Source organism: Macrosteles quadrilineatus, unplaced genomic scaffold, assembly GCF_028750875.1.
Source record: "Macrosteles quadrilineatus isolate MER2022 unplaced genomic scaffold, UCM_ALF_1.0 Scaffold_7__1_contigs__length_78375512, whole genome shotgun sequence".
Taxonomy (NCBI): domain Eukaryota; kingdom Metazoa; phylum Arthropoda; class Insecta; order Hemiptera; family Cicadellidae; genus Macrosteles; species Macrosteles quadrilineatus.
Genome location: NW_026542600.1, coordinates 75650904 through 75673279, shown reverse-complemented (window position 1 = coordinate 75673279; position 22376 = coordinate 75650904). Strand labels below are relative to the sequence as shown.

Here is a 22376-nt window from a genome sequence, read left to right as displayed (position 1 = left end):
AATCAATTTAAAGCAAAGAGTAAGCTTGTTTTCCAAGACACATGTACTAAATGAATTTAATAGTTACAAAATTTTGCTATTTTTAAAAATAATTTTAGTGATGGCGTGTTAAATTCATATGCATCTATGAAATCATACTTATTTGAGAAATGAGTCATCTTTAATACGTGATTGTATGAAGTTGTTTTCACGTAATAAACAAGGTTGTGTTTATTTGGGAGACATTTACTGCAGTATTCCATCCTAAACTGCCTCTGAGTTATATTGCGATCATCAATGACTCTTAAAAATGCAATACAGTAGTCGGTTTACACAATAATTACACCCATCCTCGGCATATACTGTACACATAATACAGATTGTATTCGTGATTAAACTCTATGTATTTTTCCGTCGTCTGCCACGGCCTTCTTGAGTTTAGTTCTCAGTTTATTTGAAAAGTCAAATCCAAATGTATTTTTAATTTATTTTGGTTTTTGTTTTTGGTGTTAGTTTAGGTTATGTTTAGTTACGAGGATATCGAAAGGAAAATCTTTATTTTTTTGTCTATAATTTCTAACTATAAATACAAATATGCACATGAACCCTTTACAGTAAAAATCCCTAGTTTTATAACGTATGTAAATTATATGCTATGATACGAAATCCTTGACTTTATAACATTGGCAATTGTTTGGCCTTGAAAAGTATTAAGGAAGCTATGTTTGTTGTTACCTGTGGATGATTAAGTTAAAGTTTGTAATGGTGTTTTGAAATAATAACGCAGTCATTTACATGAGTGTATTTTCAATCCCACGGAACATATGATTAAGAAACAATAGTTTTGCTTTGAATGTTGGATGATAACTGCAATGGAAGGATCTTCTAGGTCATACTCAACCCACGATTACCCTTTGGTAGGATTGTTTGTATTTCTTATATTAAGATAAACGGCTATAATTCCAAGAGCACCCAGTTAGTTAGCCTATTGCATTATTTTTTACCTTCATCCACTACTAACTACCACTTTTAAAGCATATTTTCAAGGTGGCTAAGAGGCTAGTTCCATTTTATGCTTATGCACCTACTAGGCTAAGCATAAATTTCATACCTTTTTGCTAAGTCTGGATTGTAACTAGATTTTCCACAGTTGAATAGTTGATCCATGATTTTGGTCTTCAAAATTTAGCCCAAACATGCTCTGAGCAATCAATAATTCACATAGACGTACAGTAACGTAGGCCTACTCACTGCGTACCGAAAATCCAAAATTTTAGGCCATTAGGCCCATAGCCTGAAGTAATCAGACCTAAATCTGAATCTAAATTAATTTAATTAGGTTTGCCCACTATGTGGTTTAAGAATTTTGTATTTAATTGAACCAACTTAAATAGGCTAGATCACCAAATTATTTTGAAATTGACTTCAGCTTTGTAGCTTGTTGATGGTAGGTATTACCTTATTACCTTCTTCTTCACCAAGACCAGCAATGCCGGATAGGTTGTGTAGGTAAACCTACCTATTTTGAGAAGCTCACACACGGCTATGGCTATTTTTGTTCTTACGTAGGGCCTAATTGCTGATTAGTGTGTGTCATTTTGGTTAGCCTATAGCTCTCGCCTAGCAATCATAAAATCGCTGGTTCGATTCTGAGAAAAAGGTGTAGGCCTAACTTTTCGATGGTCCTATACTAGACCCAACTGTATCTGATCATTTGGCTTTTAATAAATGGTCCTGACTAATGAAATAGCTGGTCTTGGGCTGGCGCGCACTAGCCCGACCACGACCATGACCAAACACCCAACCGGTCATTGTCGTTCACCATGCGACCAGAGCACGACCTGACCAAGGCAACGAATGTTTACTTAACATCAGTGTCAAGATGGATGTTGAAGAAGTGGCCGAATTAGTAACGTTCTCACGTCCGCTAAACATCAGCATGATCTCCTCCAAAGCTTCCTTCTTCATCCCTCTGTTGTTCATAATCTAAGTTACTGGTCGGCTACTGCTGATAGATCCCATAAACAAGACCTTTCGTTAACATTCATAACAAAACTCTCAGTGACAAAATCCTGCCACATTTTACAAAAGAAGTCACTTCCCAAACCACACAAAAAACATGTGCCATAGATCCACACAAATACTAGGGGTTGAGTGGTGTACTGGTTAGGTCAGAGACAAGTCGGGGGTAGTGTGCGTCGTCCCATCACAATGTGTTCTATTTTTGGCTGCAACAGCCAGCGGGTCGGGCCCGTCCAAACTGCAAGGACTTTGGTCGTGCAACCAGGGTCCAACCAGTCGACTAATGGAGACTGTTCCATTTACGCCTATTAAAAAACTGGCTGTATCCGACTGGTTGGAGTTGTGGTCGTGGGCGGGCTAGTGTGCTCCAGCCCTCAATCGGTAACAAAGCTACACAGATCATCTCACTCCATTCTAAACTCATCCTCCACTTATGGGTTGTAATAGTATTTCTAGGTAGCATCGAATTATGCTTTCTGACGTTTGTAATACAATGTACTTTGTAGACTACAAGAAACGAATTATTATTATTATTAGCATCCCCATCTCAATAATTAAATTGAATTGAATAAGCTTAGGGCCTAAGTATTTTTTTTATTTAGTGGTAGCATAGGTATAAATACTGTTTGTGTATTATATGTTGGTATATACTGGTACGGTACATGTGAAGTGAAAGGAGAGCCTAAGAATTAGACTTAGTAGCTCGAAACTTAACCCCCATGTTGAAGCACATGTCAGGTAGCCTATAGCGGTTTTATCTGAGTAATACTCGCATACATAGCTGTGTGTAAGTGTATAGGCCGTTGTAGCTTGAGTTGTTGGGCTAGGTATGTCAACTTTTCTAAGGTATATATATATATATATATTATATATCCCATTTATTAACATTTATTTTCACGTTTCATATTTTTTGCAGGCATGTTCAACCAAGGAATACATGAGTAGTCCACCTAAAAAGAAGCACAGCATGGTTCTCAATCTTGGAAATAGGAGCTCTAGTATTTTTGGGGGTGAGTTTTTTTAAGGAGGCTTAGGTTATTTTATAGGTTAATGTAGATTAACAAATTTTCTGTCACAGCTCTGACTCCTCCTTGTAGCTTGGATCAACCGGGTTTTGGCTTCTGTCAAGCCATAATCATATCGCCAGGACTTTAAAATGCTATATTTTTTCAAACAATTATACACAAAGAACTACGGACATCACCTAAACCGGCAGTGCACTACACCTACCGTTGCAGAACGTTCCCGTGTACCTGTATTTTCAGTAAGGTCAAGTGGGGTAAATGTACGCCCCAAATCATATAGTACGACTTTGACCACATATTAAAAGACACAAGTAATAACTGCTAATACATCAACAACTGCTATAAACATCAAATTTGCTGAGTTTATCCTGTGAAACGTTTTGTACATGTGGTTTTTTTATTTTGATAGAAAAAAGTTGTTTTTTTGAGAATTTTGTTCGTAAAATTATGTTTGGGGTGTACACTTTCCCCTTGATCTGAGGTAAGTGTACAGTACACCCCCCCCCCCCCCCCCCCCACTTAATGTACATTTAGACTACATATTTCTTGATGTTAGGGTAAGTGGATTGTAGAGGGAAATATTAACTTTCTTTTTATTTTTAGCGAATTTCCCATATAGGGATTAAGCTATTACCGTAGTACTCATGGTAAGACCTGGACCCGGGACCGTTTTACTTTTTCATTTTGAGGTCCCTAGAGGCCAAAAACACAATCCGTTTCATATATATATTTGTCCGTTAGCACGATAACTCGAGCAAAAATGATCCGATTTTGATGAAATTGGGTACAAACGTGTAAACTTTCATTTATTCAAACGAGTTCGCGAACTAGCATGATCGGACTATGGGAACGGGGGTTTATGGGCGGTTTTATGGGGTAAAAATCGGGACCTCAATATACCAATATAATTATAATTATATACAATATAAGTGGTTTAAATACCTGTATTTTATGCAATCATTCTTCTACAATTCGGATTAGTAAAATTCAGATTTTCATCAATCTTATATGAGCGTAAAACTGGCAAAGTCTGTACGCTTAGGGCGATGGGCATGTTAATCTAATGTCTTAACTGAATCTTTTTCGGTACAAAGACTATCTTTTATAGATAACATCATAAAGTGATCAATTTAGGTTTGTTAAACTGAAGACTTTGTCGGGCAATCGATTTTTTCGGGCTTCTGATGAAGACTTGTCGGATTTCTTCGACTATGTCATCGTTTGTTTTTAGCCGGCTAGGTGAATGTCTTTTCAAAACACTTAGGTGCGACGAAACTCATTAAACCAGCTTTAATTTTCTTTATCATCAAGTAGATTTAAATTTTTTTTTATTTAGCAATGGATATAAACACTGTGAACTACAGATTACAATCTGTGCCTTCTGTTGCACCGTAAACGGCATTACTGGCGACTGGCATATGAGTCACAATAGCGGCCTATCACGCCGAAACTGTTTTACGCATACCAAGGTCAAAGTTTCCTCCCTTGCTGCACGGAAAACAAAACTTAGTTATTTTAGCTTCAATTTGACATATAAAACGCTTAGTTACCTTGAATAGTATCCAAGCAATTACCATTTAAAATCCCGGCATTCTTTTAAAAACACCCTGTATATTAAATTAAGCTTTAGCTTTGCGCCAGTGGTGTAGTTGTAAATTTTCCAAAGCGGGAACGCTCACCATAGTTGTAGAAAAAATCCAGGTTGCCTATCAATAAAGGGCCTATCAATAATTAGGTTCGTGGGAAAAGCACAGTGGGCTTCAAAAGGTATTAGGCAAATTTATTTTTTGTCTTGTATGTGCAAGATCTGCTGTTTTTAATTTCATCTGTTTGGGTTCATAGAACCTTGTTTGAAGAAAAATATTGTATGGAAGTTCATAGCAACGTTCAAGTGATGAACAAACAACGGACTAGAGTCATGGAAGAAATTCACTGCTTTACAAAGAAGGGAATTCAATATTTATATAGACCTATCAATCTGAAATGTTGTTCTACTTTATTATTCTGTGCAAAAATGATAAAAGTCCTAGCATTGAGCATAATAAAAATTCAAGAGTGAAAAATTGAATTCTCCAAACCTACTGTTGGATTGAAATGGGGTTAGGTACATCTTAGAAAATGTTAAATGTCTTATGTTATGTTAATGTTATGCTATGTTGTGTCTTATAATGTTATCATATGACAGTTAACTTAAGTCATATTTACATGAGCGGTGTCGGCTATTAAGATTTGCTCATAATCAAAATTGCGAGTTGAATTCTCATTCATGTTTAAAACAAGATTTGCTCATTATGATGATTATGAGTTTAATTCTTCATTATGCTAATTTTTACTCTGTATGCTAAGATCAAGACTGAATAATTAATAATATGTCAGGGCCTGATAAACAATTCTGTTTATTTGTAGATGATTTGTCATATGTAAAGTGCCTGTGATATTACACACAAATTTTGACATGGGCAGTTTCTGTTTATTGATACAGTTGTTTTTTGCATGCAAATTGCTAAATAAATACAACAATAACCAAAAAATACTTAACTTGGTGTTATGTGTGTTCTAGGTTACACTGTTTACTGAACCAAATACTTATGTTTATTGATCAAAGAGTTTGTTGAATATCTCATAATCACATGTCGTAGGTATGTCATTTTGCTACTTGTAGAGATCCAGAAAATAGATAATCACACAACTATGTACTATAATATTAATATTTTAGAAAACCATTTACATTGTTGGCTCGATTTTTATTTTGGTTCAGCCGACCAAACTCCAACACCTACCCGATTCATCCGTAATTGTGAAGAAGTCGGCCTTTTTCAAGACTTGCAGAATGTCAATCCATTTGAAGAGACCTTTAGAAAGGCAGTTGAGTCAGGAAAAACAGGCAGTTTGGCTTTACAGGTTGGTTAATAGTCAATTTTTACAATTTACTTGCATGTAAATTTTAGTATAAAAACCCAAAAGTATTAGTAATATTATGCAGTTTTTAATCTGTGGAACAATATGTTATGACTATAATTAGAGAATGATCGTAATAACAATATCTATACATTTCTAGTAGGTATTTAAACGATTAATTTTAATGTTAGGTCTGTAACATTTTCTTCAACGTTTGGAAGACAAGACAATTTATCTCATTAAAAAACCCCCAACCAGTTACATTACCCGAGTGCCGACCAATTTACCTAATTCATTGTTAGGCCTATCATATAGTCGTAGTTGTGTATATAAGATCACTATAGATTCATTATTTACGTTTGTTCATTAAATTGTATATTTTGGTTTTCTTTATACTGGTAGTATCTTTTGTAGGCTACTTATAACTAGCCAAAATATTATTATGCTTTATACAATATTTTAAAGTATTATTATACTTTATAAATTCAATTGTTGATTTTGTGACAAAAAACTACTTCATACAAATCCTCTTAAATTTATATATTTATGTTATTGTTAATTCATGTCTGGAGAGTAAATCATTCAGTGTGATTGTTCATACACACAAATATTAAATTCCTGTCAAATAATTTTTCAGGAAACGAGAATAGCAGCTGTTACAGACGACACATTACACACACCCCATGTATTTCCACACATCATAGAAAATGAATCTATAAACCGAATAGAGTCCACCCAAAAACAGCCTGTGCAGAACAAAACAGGTAAGTTTTCCATATATAAAGCTTATTGGACACATTTAGTTCAAAGATCGATTCATTTGCTTATTCTAGTTATGAGTACTTTTTGAGAATTTATTATAGACTCATAATACAGACAATGTTTCAATTGGGTTTATTTTCATATTATATTAAGCTACTGGGTGTTAAAATATCTAAAGGTTCATTTTAGTGAATTCCCATTCTAGGGAACAATCTATTACCGCAGGTGTCATGGTAAGGAAGACCTTGACGCAGAACTTTTAACTTTTTTTTATCGATTAACTTTTTTGTTTTGAGGTACAGTACCCAGAGGCCAAAAACACATTAATTCATATTCATATAGGAATCTATGTGTGTGTAGGTTAGCACGATAACTCAACTTAAAACTATCCAATTTTGATGAAATTTCGTTCAATCGTGTAAACCTACTCTATTCAAATGAGTTTGCAAATCAACGTGATCAGACTATGGAAACAGGGCTTATGGGAGGTACTATCGTGTAAAATGGGTTTTTTCCCATTCTTTACCCTCAAAACATATAACCTGGCAATTTCTTTCTAAACCATTTTCTTGAGCTAAAAATAACACTAATTTAGTATATTCATATTCATATTCAAACATCTTTATTCACCATAAATCGTGTACACTGGTGGTACAGTGAATAGTGTCAAAATACATAAAATAAAAATACTATTTCTAATTCTGGGAGGTGAGAAACTCATCATAAGAATATAATGCTATATTTATTATATGCTCTTTTAGAATTTTCTTGAATTTTGATAGGTTCATTTATTTTTTTAAGAATCCAAGAACTGTTACTCAGCTGTCAGAATAATACTGCTACTGCTGTCCTCAGTTGAATCCTCAGTTGACGACAGTTGGTACTGATAGGCTATTAGGCTTTTGGTAATATGTGGCCAGTTCATATCATGTATAACATCCCTCCTTTCATGAAATAAACTTGAGACTCCTGGTAAGATTTTTGTTTTGTTGTAAAATGTAAAGTAAATGCATAACCAATTTCTTCTTTCACAAATCAATACAAAACTCTTCCTTCACACAGAAAACAAAATAAAAAAATCTTCTCATACATAATAAAATACATCTCTTACAGGCCTACAGAATGTGTCTTCATAAAAACCAGAATTTAAACTTAAAAAATAAAAATATCTTTGTAGGCCTGTATTGTACATATCTTACTTAGTATTTGTATCGTTCTGGGGTCTTGACGTGACGTCCAGAATGTGTCACTCGTCTGTTCTAGCTGTTTTTGTTTCCATATTGAGTGGTCCCAGATCTTGATGGTCATTTAAAGTGTTGTCTATGATTGGAGCTGATTTCCTAGTGGGACTGTCAACTTGGGTCATGTTGTCGTCTACGACTCGGTCAGGTTCATTGTGTGTTAGGTCTGCCTTTGGTGTGTTTAAGAATTCTCTGTTTCTTCTATACAACTTTCCACTAACATCTACCACGTACGACCTTGGTGATTTCTTCTCAACTATCTTTCCTAGAGACCACTTGGGATCACATTTAGTCGATTGCTTCACGTAAACTTCTTGATCTATGTCTAAATCAGGCAATATCTTGGAAGTTCTATCGTATATTTTATCTTCTTTAAGCTAAGTTGGTCTTAGACTGAGCACTCTGTCCTTGGTACTAACAAGTTCTTCACTACTGGTATGAGCGTTCTTGTGCGACGAGACATCAAGCGTTGAACGGGACTTGAATTGATTCCTTCAGTAGGAGTGTTGCGGCGCCACTCTAATAAAGCCATCCATAGATCTTCTGAATTTCTTTCAGTTTTCTTAATTAAGTATTTTGCTATCTTTACAGCTGATTCAGCCTTGCCACCTCTCGGGTGATATGGCGACGATGTGACATGATTAAACTCCCATTCTTTTGCAAATCTGTGAAAGTTAGCTGTTTGAAACTGAGCTTGTGAATTGTCAGTCACCACTGTTAAGGGGCAGCCGTGACGACTGAAGTTTTTCTTTGCGATTTCTACCGTAGTGGCTGATGTCAGATCAGGTAGTTTGTCCAATTCAAAGAAATCTGAGTAATAGTCTACTGTGACTAGATAATTGTCATTTTTGTGGTGAAATATGTCAAGCGCTACTCTCTTCCACGGTAGATCAGGGATTCTATGGGTCTGCATAGGTAAATGAGCAGGAGCAGGTGATAATTCCAAACAGTCCGAACACTCTTGAACTGTCAATTTAAATGTCCTCCGACATATGTGCCCAAAATAATTTAAGCCTTGCCTTTCTGAGACTGGCATCAATGCCTTGATGACTTGAGTGCATTCTGTTTAACATCTCTCTTCGTATTGACTTTTGGCACTACTAAGCGTTCACCCCTACAAATGAGTCCATCTTGAATACTAATTTCATCTGATTATCTGAAAATCAAATCATCCAAATAGAAATTTGTTTAGGCTCGGTTCACAGGAGTGACACATCTTGTAGCCAGGCTGTGACTAGGTAGCATGCACAATGTAGCGTACCATAGAATCAAATGGAGCCGTTCACACGAGCGTACGGTAGCTGCTATCGGGTGCTTTGTTGCAAATGACCACTAGCGACAGGTTCCAAGAGGCTTTTCGCGGCTTGCCGCAGCTAGCTAACCAATAGCTCATGGGCGTAGCAGTACATGTAGCCATATGAACCTAAAAATCTATTGAAGTAGCTAGGTGCAGTTGGTCGTTGCTCTGCAGTTTACATACTTTGCTTTGTTTTCACTGTGCACGCCAGTAATGGATCTCAGTGGCTTTGATACCGATATTTTTATTGAATCAATGAAGAAGTGGACGTGTCTTTGGAACACTTGTTTCACAAAGTTAATATTACAAGTTAAAGCAAATGCCAGTTACAACGAAGTAGCTAGATTTTGTCAAAACTGTTGCTCTTATAAACTAGTACAAATACGGAAGCAATAAAAATAACCATTATGGTTTGATAAAATAATACAGTTATTAATACATTTTTTTATACATCATCAAAGTTTTGTATAGTTTCCATTAGATATTATTAGTTTTAAAATAGGTAGTGTTATTGATTACAAGGAAATTAACAACTTTCTAAATTGCACTGAACCTTTTGGTAAATTGTATTATAAGTCCAACAATACCAAAAAATAAAATAAAACATTGTAATTGTCTAAAAAAATAATTGCAACAAAAACATTGGTCACTTGCAATCAATTTATCAATAAGATCGGTTATCGATGCTCATTCGCCTGTGATCTAGTCGGTTGAGTTATCGCTTAAGTGAACTGGTATGTCTCCAGGCCACGACAATTCTAGTCACAGCCCACTCGTTAGATTTGTCGTTTTTTTGAACCAGGCCTTACTCTACAGGTTTAGTGCGTTGGGGTTATTACTTTTTTTGGTAAAAGTAAATTTCCTGGGTACGTGTGGTAGACTATACAACGTTTTTTTCTAGTATCATCCTAGATTTTTATCATCTCAAAAATGCTGATAGTTACTGGTTTAAATTGGGTACCTTCTTAGTTCAAAAAGATCTGGTTTAAATGGATAATCACTATGAATATGAACCTATTGTTGATTTTTTTAAATTTTTTTTGGTTTTTCATACAAATCTAGAAGTCCATTTAAAGTTGTATATTTGCTTGTATAGAATTTCTTGTAAATTTGTTGGGATATACATTTTTATTAGCCTACAATTCTAGATTAAAATAAATGGTGAATGTCCGTCAAAAGTGCTGATAGGTACCGGCTGTTAATCGTGACCATATTTAACACTGATAAGAAATTCTATTGAAAAGTTATCAAATCCATTTTTATTTTAGAATTTCAGAATGTATTTGCATGATAAACTTTTGTCCCAAGGAAAATTAGTAATTTATAACTCTTATTGTGAATTTGAAAACACTGGAAAGCATGTGCTGTCCACAGTAAATGGAGCAGAGAGGGAATGTGGATACAAACCTACACCTCCAGTCAAGGTGATAAGGCAAGAGGCCGATACTTCTCAGCTCCGACCAATAGCTCCGTCCTCTAACAGGTATGACATTCATATTTCTCAAGCCCCAATTATAAGAGCGTGGCAATGTGCCAAAGCGGTGATGCAAGAACATGGGCCTGGCCATGAATTACACCACCAAGCTAATTGGTTCAGCAACAAAGTTAGTTAAGTGAAAATACTAAATTGAGAAGCTGGGTTTAGGTGGATTGTCTAAGACTAAAACAAAGTGTTCATCCTATTAACAAATGCAAAGACAGGTTTGGTTTGTACTTCAGTTTCCACATCAATTAACTTTCTCACAAACTTGGCCTATTTGCCTCTCTACATTTCACAGTAAGCTGGTACATCCAACACAGTTGAGCTAAATGACAGAATGTGGAGGGATATCTGTGGCAACACAAAAATTCAATGTCTGGGGTTGGTGATGGGCAGCGGTCCGCGTCTCTGCTGACGTCAATCATGGCTGGAGTCAGGCGCTACCGTATTGTTCCACACTGATATTAATGTCATCGTCGCCACTTGCCGCTGGTTCCTCTTATCATAACTGGGGTCTCATTCATTATGGTTTTTCTTGACTGCTCTTCACCATGGACATTTCTGCAACAATGAAGATTATGGTGAATGATGAGAATTATGAGACATTTCATTACAATAAACACAACACAACTTTTCTATGAAAATTACTGGAGTGTACAGTAGGCTCTCGATTATACAATCTTCAGTTATCAGACCTTCCAAGTTTCCCCTTTCTTGCAGACCACAAAGTAAGAAATCCTTTGCTAATTACTTGTCGTCTGACTGTACATCACACCATAGCAGGTTTATCAAGACAACCCCTTTTGTTGTACCCGTCTATATTCAAAATATTTTTAGTACCAAGAGTTTTAGCCTCCTGCACTTGGGCTGTATTTTCTGATTGTTTTAGCAGGCTGCATGCCACAAGGTTCGTTAACTCCTTATACCTATATACCTGTCTGCTACCCCTTACGTCTTAAGACTCAGTGTGATAGGAGACCTTTCTCTGAAGGGACGACTAGTGTATCTTTTTTTGCAGTTACAGTTGTGTTGTTTTTACTTTACGGTTAGGTATTTTTAATGTTATTTGTGATGATGGTTTCAAAAAAAAAAAGTTCAAACAACTTAATTCTTGAATAGGTTTGAACAGAGTTACCCTTTTTTAATTTAATCATTTTTGAATTAAAACCAATTAGGTTATTTTCTTTCAGTGATATAAGACTTCACCGCAGCCAGCTTGGATCAGATAATTGAGACTTTACTTAATCATGTACCTGGGTATATCAAATAAAAACCCAAAGGAAATGTAGTGTTTTTACTGTAATATGGTTACCATTATTGGGGCTCAATTTGAGGCAGAATGTAGTGTAAGAGTGTTTTTAGACCTATTTACTAGTACTATTTTATTGTTCTGTTTGATTCAGCAAACCCGGAACCAGTGGGTACCAACCTGTTCAACTCCTTCTGAAAATGCCCGATGGTAGACTGATGCAACTTAACGCCACTCCGGTTGACTCTGACAAAAAAGTAGATCTTCAAGGTCCAGTGGATCTTGTTGTAAGTAATAGTTAAACTATAGGCAATTCTCTTTATTTTTAATTTCTTAAAGAAATACAATGTTGTCACAAAAATATAGGTAGTTCTTGCCATAAACCCATAAAAGATAATTGATAACTTTTTCTTTCTAAGTGTTTCTTAAAGTATGCTCTATGATCTGTAGAATAGGTTTTGTTTGAATAACAATTATTAATGGTCCCACAACATTTTTAATGTTTTAACTAGGTTTTATGTAGAAAATTTACAAAAAAATTGTAATAAACATGTTATATGTAATTTATATTTACGGAAAGTAAATAATAATATGTCTAATAACACTTCAAACATATATTTACACCATAGTATGCCTGTATGAGAGAAGACCGTTCTAATTTGCCACATAAACGTTTTAGTGCAAATATACTCAACTGAGTTACATTTTTAAAACTACAACATGCCTCAGTAACTCGAAGTTTACCTTTATAAGTCAAAGTTCGCACGAATGTGCCTCAATAATTAAAAGTTTTGCCTTTCAAAGTCAGTTGTGTTTTGATTCCTGTCGAGACGTGAAAATTCAACTTCCTGTGTTTGCTTCCCGTGTCTGTTTGGCTAGGTTAGGTACTGAAGTCAGTGTAGTCTGCCAGCTGTTGAGATAGTTTTTACGTTGCATTTTGTTTAGTATTTTAATCACACTAGTTCAGTACTGTATTTTCCCTTTAAATGTTACTTTCTACATACTTTTTGTTTGTGCAGTATTGTACGTATTCAGTATTTTTGTTGTTACAGTAGCTTGTTTTTACAGTATATATAAAGAGTTTGACTAACGTTTGCTTTAAACAGACATTATACACAGTAAATGTAGTTCCGTGTATGGATGATATACTGTATACTGTATTATTGTTTTGTATTTTGTATACAGTATTTAAACTATTTTTTTATTTTTTATTTAGCATGTTTTGTATGTACTTTATCTAACTTATTGCTAAATAATAAATACAGTACTTTATGTGCATTAAAATTGTTTTATTTTGCTTCCAAAGTTACTCTTCCGTACGTATAAATACAGTTTGAGTTTGATTTATAAAGGATTAACACGTGAAAGTCTGGTTCTAAAGGCGGTGACGTAACATCACTGTCAGACCCCAACACCTCAGTATCTCGAAATTTTTCATATGGAACCTTCATAACTCGAACCTCGCTAACTTGAAAGACTTGATAACTCAAATTTTTATCACAACCCCTTCAGATTTGAGATATTGAGGTCCTACTGTATATACAAATTTGAACAAATTGTGTTTTTGGCCTCTGGGGACATCATAATGAATAAGTAAATCGGTCCCAGGCCTAGGTCTTACCATGCCACCTACAGTAATAGCTACTTCCCTATAGGGAAATTCGCTAAAACTGGTTTGTATACAGTTTTGGCCAACCTCTGTTAATATAGGCCTAAATCAGCTAGATAATTTGGGAGTGTTGCTCAACGTCCAAATGCCACGACCTCCAATGGCATAAGTCAGTGTCACGGCTTCCAAAATATAAAATATATAACAATAAACGCTGAAACAATCTTCCTTTCACAATTATGGAACCCAAAAATTAACTTCAAATTTCTTTGAACACAGCTCTTAGAAATTTGTTCTAACGTCAGGCTATGGCAATTTTTTCGGTAGCTAAACTGCATGTGGGTATAAACCAGTTGCCAAAATAGCAACTAGTTATTCAAAAAAGTTATGCTGAAATATATGCTGAGTTATATAATAGGATCTTAAATTTTAGTTCTTCAGGCATTAAATGTTTGTAGTGAAGTTTTCGAAACAGGTCCTACAAGGCCTATTCAATACCATTCAACGATTAAATTCTCTTATTTTCAGGCAAGAGTCAGTCAACCAAAAGCTGATGCAGGAACTGTCATTCTGCACACTAGCCCAGAGAAGAAGCAGGAGTCAGATAATATATCTCCACTCATAAAAGAGGTAATTTAATTGTATGCACTCTATTTTAAATTGCTTTAGTTGTCCGTTGTAATTCTTATTGTGGTTATGGTTAATAGTAGTTTTTAGAACAGTGGAACATTTAACTTGGTTGTTGCCTATTGTGGCGGGGCTAAATTAATATAGAAGTTAACTCAATCTTACCTTCTTTAAAACGGGAGTGTTGCTGAAGGGCTAAATCTAGGAAGGTCTAATTAGACCTTCGGCTCACATTTTGCATTTTTTACTTGTTGCTGAGGGTCTAAACGGGCAGTATGCCAAAGGTCTAAATCCCGGAAGGTCTAGTGTGTAGGAGGTAGTTGTGAGTAGATAGTATAGTAGGGCTTGGGGAAGGGTGTAGGCTAGGGCAATGAATTAGTAATTAATTATGTGATTTATTAAGTAAACCAACTTGGTCGTGGTCTGGTGATCAATATTCCAAATTTATGCATTTAATATTTGATTCACGTTAGCTATATCAAGTTACTATTACGAATCAGAATAAGTCCATTTACACAATTATTTCTCTGTTCACTATATTAATTAGATATATTAAACATCACAAAAGCTGGCTGTGATAGGCAGCTAAGGTGTTATTGTGCAATATGACAATGTAGTTATCTTCTTTCCAATAGAGTTTGAACTAGGACAGGAAATGTGTGTGATGTAGTAGTGGTTAGTGGAAGATATATTGGGCCCAGGTATCTTTATTAACACTCATACTACTGCATTTCACCACAATTGCATAACTTCACTAGGCTTAGAACAATGTGCGTGCTTTCAAAAAACGAATTAAACTCAGGTAAATGCGGTTACAGCCTTTTAACTCAGGCTACGCAATGTACGTACACATTTTTAAACCTTCGGCATACAGATTGCATTTAGCACTAGTAGCGGAAGGTCTAATTCTCATTTTAGACCTAACCGCTACTAGTCCAAATTGCAAAATGTTTGCCGAAGGTCTGATTAGACCTTCCAGGATTTAGACCTTCAGCAACTGATCCTTTAAAACTAGTTAAACTATCTGGTTTTATTTCTTTATAAAACCTTGTTCTATTTTTTTTTTATTAAGGCTATTTTATTTATACATAAGCATTATTTTATGTCTTCACTATACATATATATATATATATATATATATATATATATATATATTGATTTTATTATTTCACACAACTTATTTTTAGAGCTATGAGTCAGAATAAAATTAATCTTTCACAAAAGTGGAAAATTTGTAACTAAAGGTTTCATTTTCACTAGAAGGTCAAAGTAAACCAAATTTTAGAAAGAGCCTATTCTCAAATTATAAATGATATTGATGGTGTTAGTTATTACGGTTTTAAGTATGTACAGTAACAAGTTTTTTTTTTTTCTTTATTGAGGTAAAATATTAAAATAGATGATTTTTATTTCAGAAGTTAAAAGCTCGTTTGGGGAATTTGAGTGCAAATATTCAGACTGAAAGGCCAAATATGGATGATCCAAAGGTGAGTTTTGCGGTAAACAATAAACTAAAAATCCAGTAGGGTTATATATTTTTTTTAATATTTCTACTTCATAATTTTGTATGGTTTCTTGTGAACTGTGATTCCCAGTGATTGTCTTCTGCCATCAAGTTCCTCTTACTACTTGACGGTCTTAAAAGGGAACCAACCACCAGAACATCATTAATGAATGGGCGTTCGTCCATATGCTGTTAGAAACCATCCCAAATTACAATACAATACAATACAATAAATTTCCCGGTGCCATTAAAAATTCACACGCAATTCTCAGACTTTCTCAAAATTCAGGTATGATTCCTAGTTTTACTGATTTCCTGGTCCGCTGGACGCCCTAGTTAATATTTCAGAACACTTATAGCTTTGTTTTTGCTGTTAACGAAGTTACCTTTTTCCCTAACATATAGTTCGGATTATTCAAACATTCTGATTAGCTCGACTTTGGTGTATGGGAATCTAACTTATGAATATAAATTTGTACCAGCATAAACAAGTTTACTGTTATGGGTGATTTTATTTCAACAATGCTCAACATTTGTCTAGATATTTGAAAGAGGCCATAGAGAAGAAGGATCTCATCACAAAAGATCTTCTTCAACCTCAAATGCAAGTAATAGTGAGGATGATGAGGAAACAAAGAGACGCAAGTTTCTTGAAAGGAACAGGTAAGTCTTTTAATGGCATATAGTTTATCTGTTTAAACTATAATTGACTGTTATAAGATCCACAACGTTATAGTTTTAAATTTGAATTTAAGACAGCTTCAAGTTTTTGCAGTTATGACAATCTTTTGTAATAGATTAAAAATCAAAGTAGTGATGGGCCGATTCCAGAATTGGTTGTTTCCGATTCCAGAATTTTGGTTCCGATTCTTGATTTTGAACTCGATACCGATATAATTTATAAAACTTTATTTATTTCATATATCGTCGCCCATCTTCCATACTATCTGCTTCTTTGCTACTTTTCAGGAGAGCCAAAATAAGGATTTTGCACTTATTCACTGGTTGATTGCTGAAAGACATTTTATTTTACTGTTGTCATGTTCACACATAACATTCACTAAGAGTTGTGTTTGACTCTAGTTTAGAGGATACATTTTCGTTATTTTTTGTGTGTAAAAATGGCGGTTTTTGCAGATACGATAGTATGTGAGATTATATTTCAATAAATCACAATATGTTTTATCATAATAGGTATCGTATCTGCATTTAAAGAGGCACAATGAAGGATATTTCAAAAAATAAACACAAGGAAATATTTTAATGTCCCATAATATTTGATGAAAGAAGACTCTAAAATATTTCAAAAAAACTTGGTTAGGCCAACTTTAAAATTATACAAAGATTAATCCTTTAAAAGCTTTATAAAGTAATAATAACATGAAATAGCTATATAGAAGTTGTGTTGAAAACAGTTTTAACTTTTTAAAATGAAAGTATTTTTTACCAATGTTATGCTTTGTTTTTGCGTTTTAATGAAAATACATCGTCACCACCGGAAAAACTAAAATATTAATTTTATAAACCATCTTAAAATATTTTTACACTTTAAACAGAAATATTTATTGTCATGTTGTTTATGTGCCTCAAGACAGCTGTTAGCTGACGCTGATTGGACTACTGTATACGAAGCTACAAATGCTTCAATTGCACTTGAGAATTTTTCTGTTTTGTTACAAGGCTTTGTAGATCAAAGTAAAGTTGAAATAAATCCAAACAAACAAGTTTTTAATAAAATAAAACCTTGTATGATTAATTTTATACGTTCTAAGATCAAAAAAGAAAACAAATTTAAAATTTGTGTAATTTTGTTCACAAATGATGCCAGTAAATGGTAATGCTTGTAAAGGTCAATTGTTCACTGTATGGCTTGATCTGTCCCCACAACCCACGGTTACATGATAGTGGCTGTCCCTACTTAAATTTTCAAGAGTTGCATCTCATACGGGGCTCTTTCAGTTGAAACTCAGATAGAGCGATTTTGAAAATTGTTTTTAGAGTATTCTTTGTGTTGTAAAATAAAGATTCACTACCACAATCAGGCGTACACTAGGCAACAGTGCTTAGTTCCAGCGCCTAACCTTTCCCCAAGAGGTATCTGTATTGTCAACTCCATTGGTATCCCATAACCAAATAATTGTTATTTTTCATTGGCCTCCAGTTCTTTGTCTGACACATCCTTTCAAGACCCAAGTTTCGGTTTTTGTATAATCAAGTCCATCAGAGGTTAAGATTCATCCATATCTGGATGTCATAAAACAGTTAACACACTTAGAACACAAAAGAACACTTACAAAATCACATAACAGAGTGCACTGTTATAGACCGTCACGGTATGTTCCTATTGACTATTTGCAGCAATAAATTCTAGGCAATAAATAATCTTCTTATTATGTTCATTTGTGAGCTGATTATTTGACTCATTTGACGACATCAAGAGATTGATAAATATATATCCCTGATGAATATGATTAGCGCTTGATAAAAACCAAAACCTGGGTCATGCACTACAAAGAACAACTCAGAGCTAAGACGGAAAATCCGGTATGTTTAAAATTCTAACCCAAGGTTAATCCACAGGGCTGCTGCAATGAGGTGCAGAGAAAAGCGCAAGTTCTGGGTGGCTACCTTGGAGCAACGGGCCGAGAAGATGATGACAGCCAATCAGCAGTTGCAGCTTGAGGTCGGAGCCTTACGAGCAGAAGTTGCTCATCTCAAGACTCTGCTGTTGGCCCACAAGGACTGTCCAGTCACACAGGCGATGTGCAACAGTAAGTAAAACTATAAACTGTAGAGCTTGTAAAGATATCTATCATTAACGAATAGGTCCGCCGAACAACTTAACAAAGTCATTCATGGATTAAATTTGACAATTTCAGCCAAAGAAAGTTATTTCACCCTAAGAAACAAGATACAGTAGACTCCCCCTTATCCGGACTCCTCGGGACCGAGGCCAGTCTGAATAACGGGTTTTCCGTTATACCGACGTCCCAAAAAACTTGTTAAAACAGACCGTTTTAATGCATACTGTATACAGTATTTGACTTAAATTTAGGAGAGCATTGTACTACACTGTCAACTACAAGACTAATGATTTATCATGCCTAATTTACTGAATAGAGCTTTGGGGCATTACCTCCGATTTTTATTAACTTTTCAAACTAGAAAAAAGAATAATGTACTTAGAATTATGACTTTAAACCTGCAAAACGTTCTTTCAAACAACTTGTCAAAGACCTAAAGATTCTAACAGTCCCTAATTTGTACATTCTTAAAATGTTATCTGTATGTGAAATTAAATTTTGAAAACTTCACAGTGAAAATAATCAGCAAAAAGCACCGATTTCAGACGGATGGATTTCATTTCAAATACAAGGATTTCAGACATATTTCCAATATCCTTTAGACGGATTAAATCTTGTAGAAAATAAACCTTCTTATAAGGGAAAAAAAATGTTCAACAACTTGCCAGGGTTTAGAATCATTTAAGGGGAAAAAATCATTGAATTTTTGTTGAGGAAGAACTATTATAATGTTAATCAGTTTTATGAAGAATTGAATTGTATTTATTTTTTCTATAGGCTAGTTAATTTTAGTATAGTTTGACAGAGTTAACTGTTTTGTCTGGCTGTACCAGAGCATTGTAAAAAAAATGTTTGGTGACAATAATGATGACTTTGTCCCTTAACACATTCTATAAATTCATGCGTTTTGTTTCAGACGGTGCCATGGCTGCTGGGTCGGTGATGATCCCAGTGGAAGTAGAGCCTTTAGTGATCAAACCTCTGAATCTGGTAGAACTGTCTAAACCCTTGACTATGGAGGAAGCTGTATTTCGTCAAAACCTCAAAAAGAAATTAAGAACAGTTTCAGTCAAAAAGACCTCCTCTCAAAATGACAAGGAAAAAAAGAACCAAAATATTATACCTAAGAAGAGGCTCTCATTAGACATAGGATCTGCAAAACAGTCTCAATGCTTGGATGGGGAAAATTCAACGTTAGTTAAAAGTGCACAGTATTTTAGTTCAAGTCTTCTTTCAAGTGAGCCTTTAGAATTGGACAGTTTCAAAGACATGGCACGACCAGTAGCCACACAAGTTATTCAAGTCAATCCTAATGCATTGTTTAGAGACAGCGGTGGTGTTCGAATATCACCCCCTATCATGGAGGGGGCTTTGTTACCACTAACTTTAAGTTCTCAGACAAATTGTATTGACTACAGCTGATTGCCTTTTACATATGTCTAAAAGTCATAAACCATGTGCCTAAGCTCAAACTGTGATTAATAATATCTTTAGCTTGCCAAAAGTAAAAATTGTTTGTTAATATTGTTGGATTGTTTTGTACATGTTAAGTTTATTGAGCTGATAATAATTAATAATTGCGTATTAATATTGTTAATTTGTACCGATGAAGGATTTTGGTATGTTCTATGAAGCGCAAGTAAAATATGAAATATATATTTATTAATACTTAAATGAGTTTTTTCAATCACATTTCTTCTTTTGTTATTTGTCATTTTGTTCTCATACATTTTAAATACCTCCGAATATTAATTCAAATGATGAGCAAACATTGATGATAAAACATTTTTCTGCTTTTGTTACTCTTATTTACTCTTCTTAGAAATGATATCTCCATTTCTATAAAATACAATATAAATACGTAGGTGAAAAATTAATAGGTATTGCCAAACAATTATTTTTTGCGAATTTCCTCATTTTTTTTTATTATTTAGGATATTTTAGCGTATTTCCCATAAAGGGAATAAGCTATTACCGTAGTACTCATGGTAAGACCTGGACCCTTAGAGACCAAAATCACCAACCGTTCAAATTCATATATACATATATATGTGTGTGTGTGTGTGTGTGTCTGTTAGCGTGATAACTCGAGCAAAAATGATCCGATTTTGATTCATTTGGTACAAACGTGTACACCTACGTTTATTCAAACGAGTTTGCGAACCAACATAAACGGACTCCGCATTCGCATTCGCATTTCGTTTTTGTCTTAAGAGCCAGAAGCTCCCTGACTGCAAACCCGGTCTATAATTAAACACACCCGGGCCCCATGATGTAGGCCGAAGCATACGCACCGACCTTTGGCACACCATGGGTGGATGACTTAAGGTCATCAGGCTCACCGGCTGTAGAAGCAACCCTTCGGAGAGAGGGTTGCCCCTCAATCCTAACCAGGGATACCGGCTACTTATTTAAGCGTCACTCCACCTGGGTTCCCCCAGGTACGAAACCCAGAAGGACCATAGTGGAATGCCCTGCATTTAGTGCAAGCAACACTCGGGACCTATCCAATCCCTGACAAGCAGAACCCGCCATCAAAGCCAGGAAGAAGGGGACCACCAGCAAGCTGATGGGGGGAACCCCAACCACCTATTTACACCACTACCCGATCGAGGCCTTACCCAGTTGCTGGAAAACCAGAGGTGACCAAGGCGATAGATCCCTGAACACCCCCAGCGGGCTTGAACCCAGCACCTGATCTACTTCGTTTGCCCGTAGAGCCCAACATCACTGCCAGGCCATCAGGGTTTCCCAAAAGGAGGCAGGAATAGAAGTGGGTCCCACCCGGATGAACCTTCCACCAAAGGTGGCGACACCCTTTGCTCAATTGAAGTTCCAGGGAGAACTCCCCACACTCTAGATAACCATACCTTCCGGTCTCAGAGACAGGGATTGGCTGATGGAACATAAATGGACTATGGGAACAGGGGTTTTAAGGGGTAAAAATTGATTTTTCCCATTTTTTACCCTAAAAACACAAAATTTCATAATTTCTCTCCAATGCCATTTTTCCTACAGTCACCCGACAAAGTTGCTTTTTTGGTTTATAGTACAGAAAGCTGCTAATTGCTGCATATTTATACTTTGTCGTATGGTTTATACTTTGTTGTACAGTTTATACTATGGTGCACATCAGAATTCCAACCAAACAACACAAAACAGCGTTATTATGCACCTAATCCGTGTACGCTCGGAAATAGGTTGGCAACACTTAAAGATAATAATACTATGATCAGCTGATTGACTATTATAACTACGATTTACCCGTCATTTCGTGTTTGTAGTTTATGTTTTTATTTTCGTTTAACGCTTGGTTTGAACACACTCTGAAGTGTAGCATTTGAAAGATGAATTATAAGTGGGCCTAACATGTTTAAAAATAATGAACTCGGTGAGAGTAAATGTGAATATAATCAATGGTAGACCAGAAATAGCAGAAACTGACTGTTACCTGAACAATCAAGAAAGAAGTATGAACGAGCATACAAACTGTTTTCCTCTTGGCGCTTAAGTAAGAAAGTTACAAAACTGTCTGAAAATGTTTTATTGTCATATTTTGAAGAACAATCTACTTGTTTATTATGTGTTTATACTGATTATTACTGTTTATACCTGTACTCTTGAAAATACAGTAAGTAACACTTAAAGATACTACGACTACAATCAGCTGGTGCAGTACTTCCCATTCAGTTCATGGCTTGGGTTTAACCTAACCTAAAAACGTGTTGTATAGTGTTTGAAAGACTAATTATTTATATGCTTTATAGTGACTGTAGGAAAAATATAATGTGTAACACAAGTGCAAAAGGCCATTGCTGCACTCGAGTTCATTCATTCATCCCGAGTAAACATTGCTCTCGTGTACAGCAAAATGCCACT

General features: G+C 35.2%; 1 protein-coding gene across 1 annotated transcript; it reads left to right on the top strand.

Annotated features, from left to right (window-relative positions):
- Positions 1-493: 493 nt before the first annotated feature.
- On the top strand, positions 494-20171 carry LOC128998328 (cyclic AMP-dependent transcription factor ATF-7-like). Its single transcript, XM_054424431.1, has 11 exons — positions 494-896; positions 2918-3011; positions 5785-5927; positions 6562-6688; positions 10599-10707; positions 12108-12240; positions 14091-14192; positions 15605-15676; positions 16235-16356; positions 18274-18464; positions 19414-20171. Exons 1-11 carry the CDS (start codon positions 840-842, stop codon positions 19917-19919), a joined length of 1656 nt encoding a protein of 551 aa, XP_054280406.1. The 5' UTR covers positions 494-839; the 3' UTR covers positions 19920-20171.
- Positions 20172-22376: the final 2205 nt, after the last annotated feature.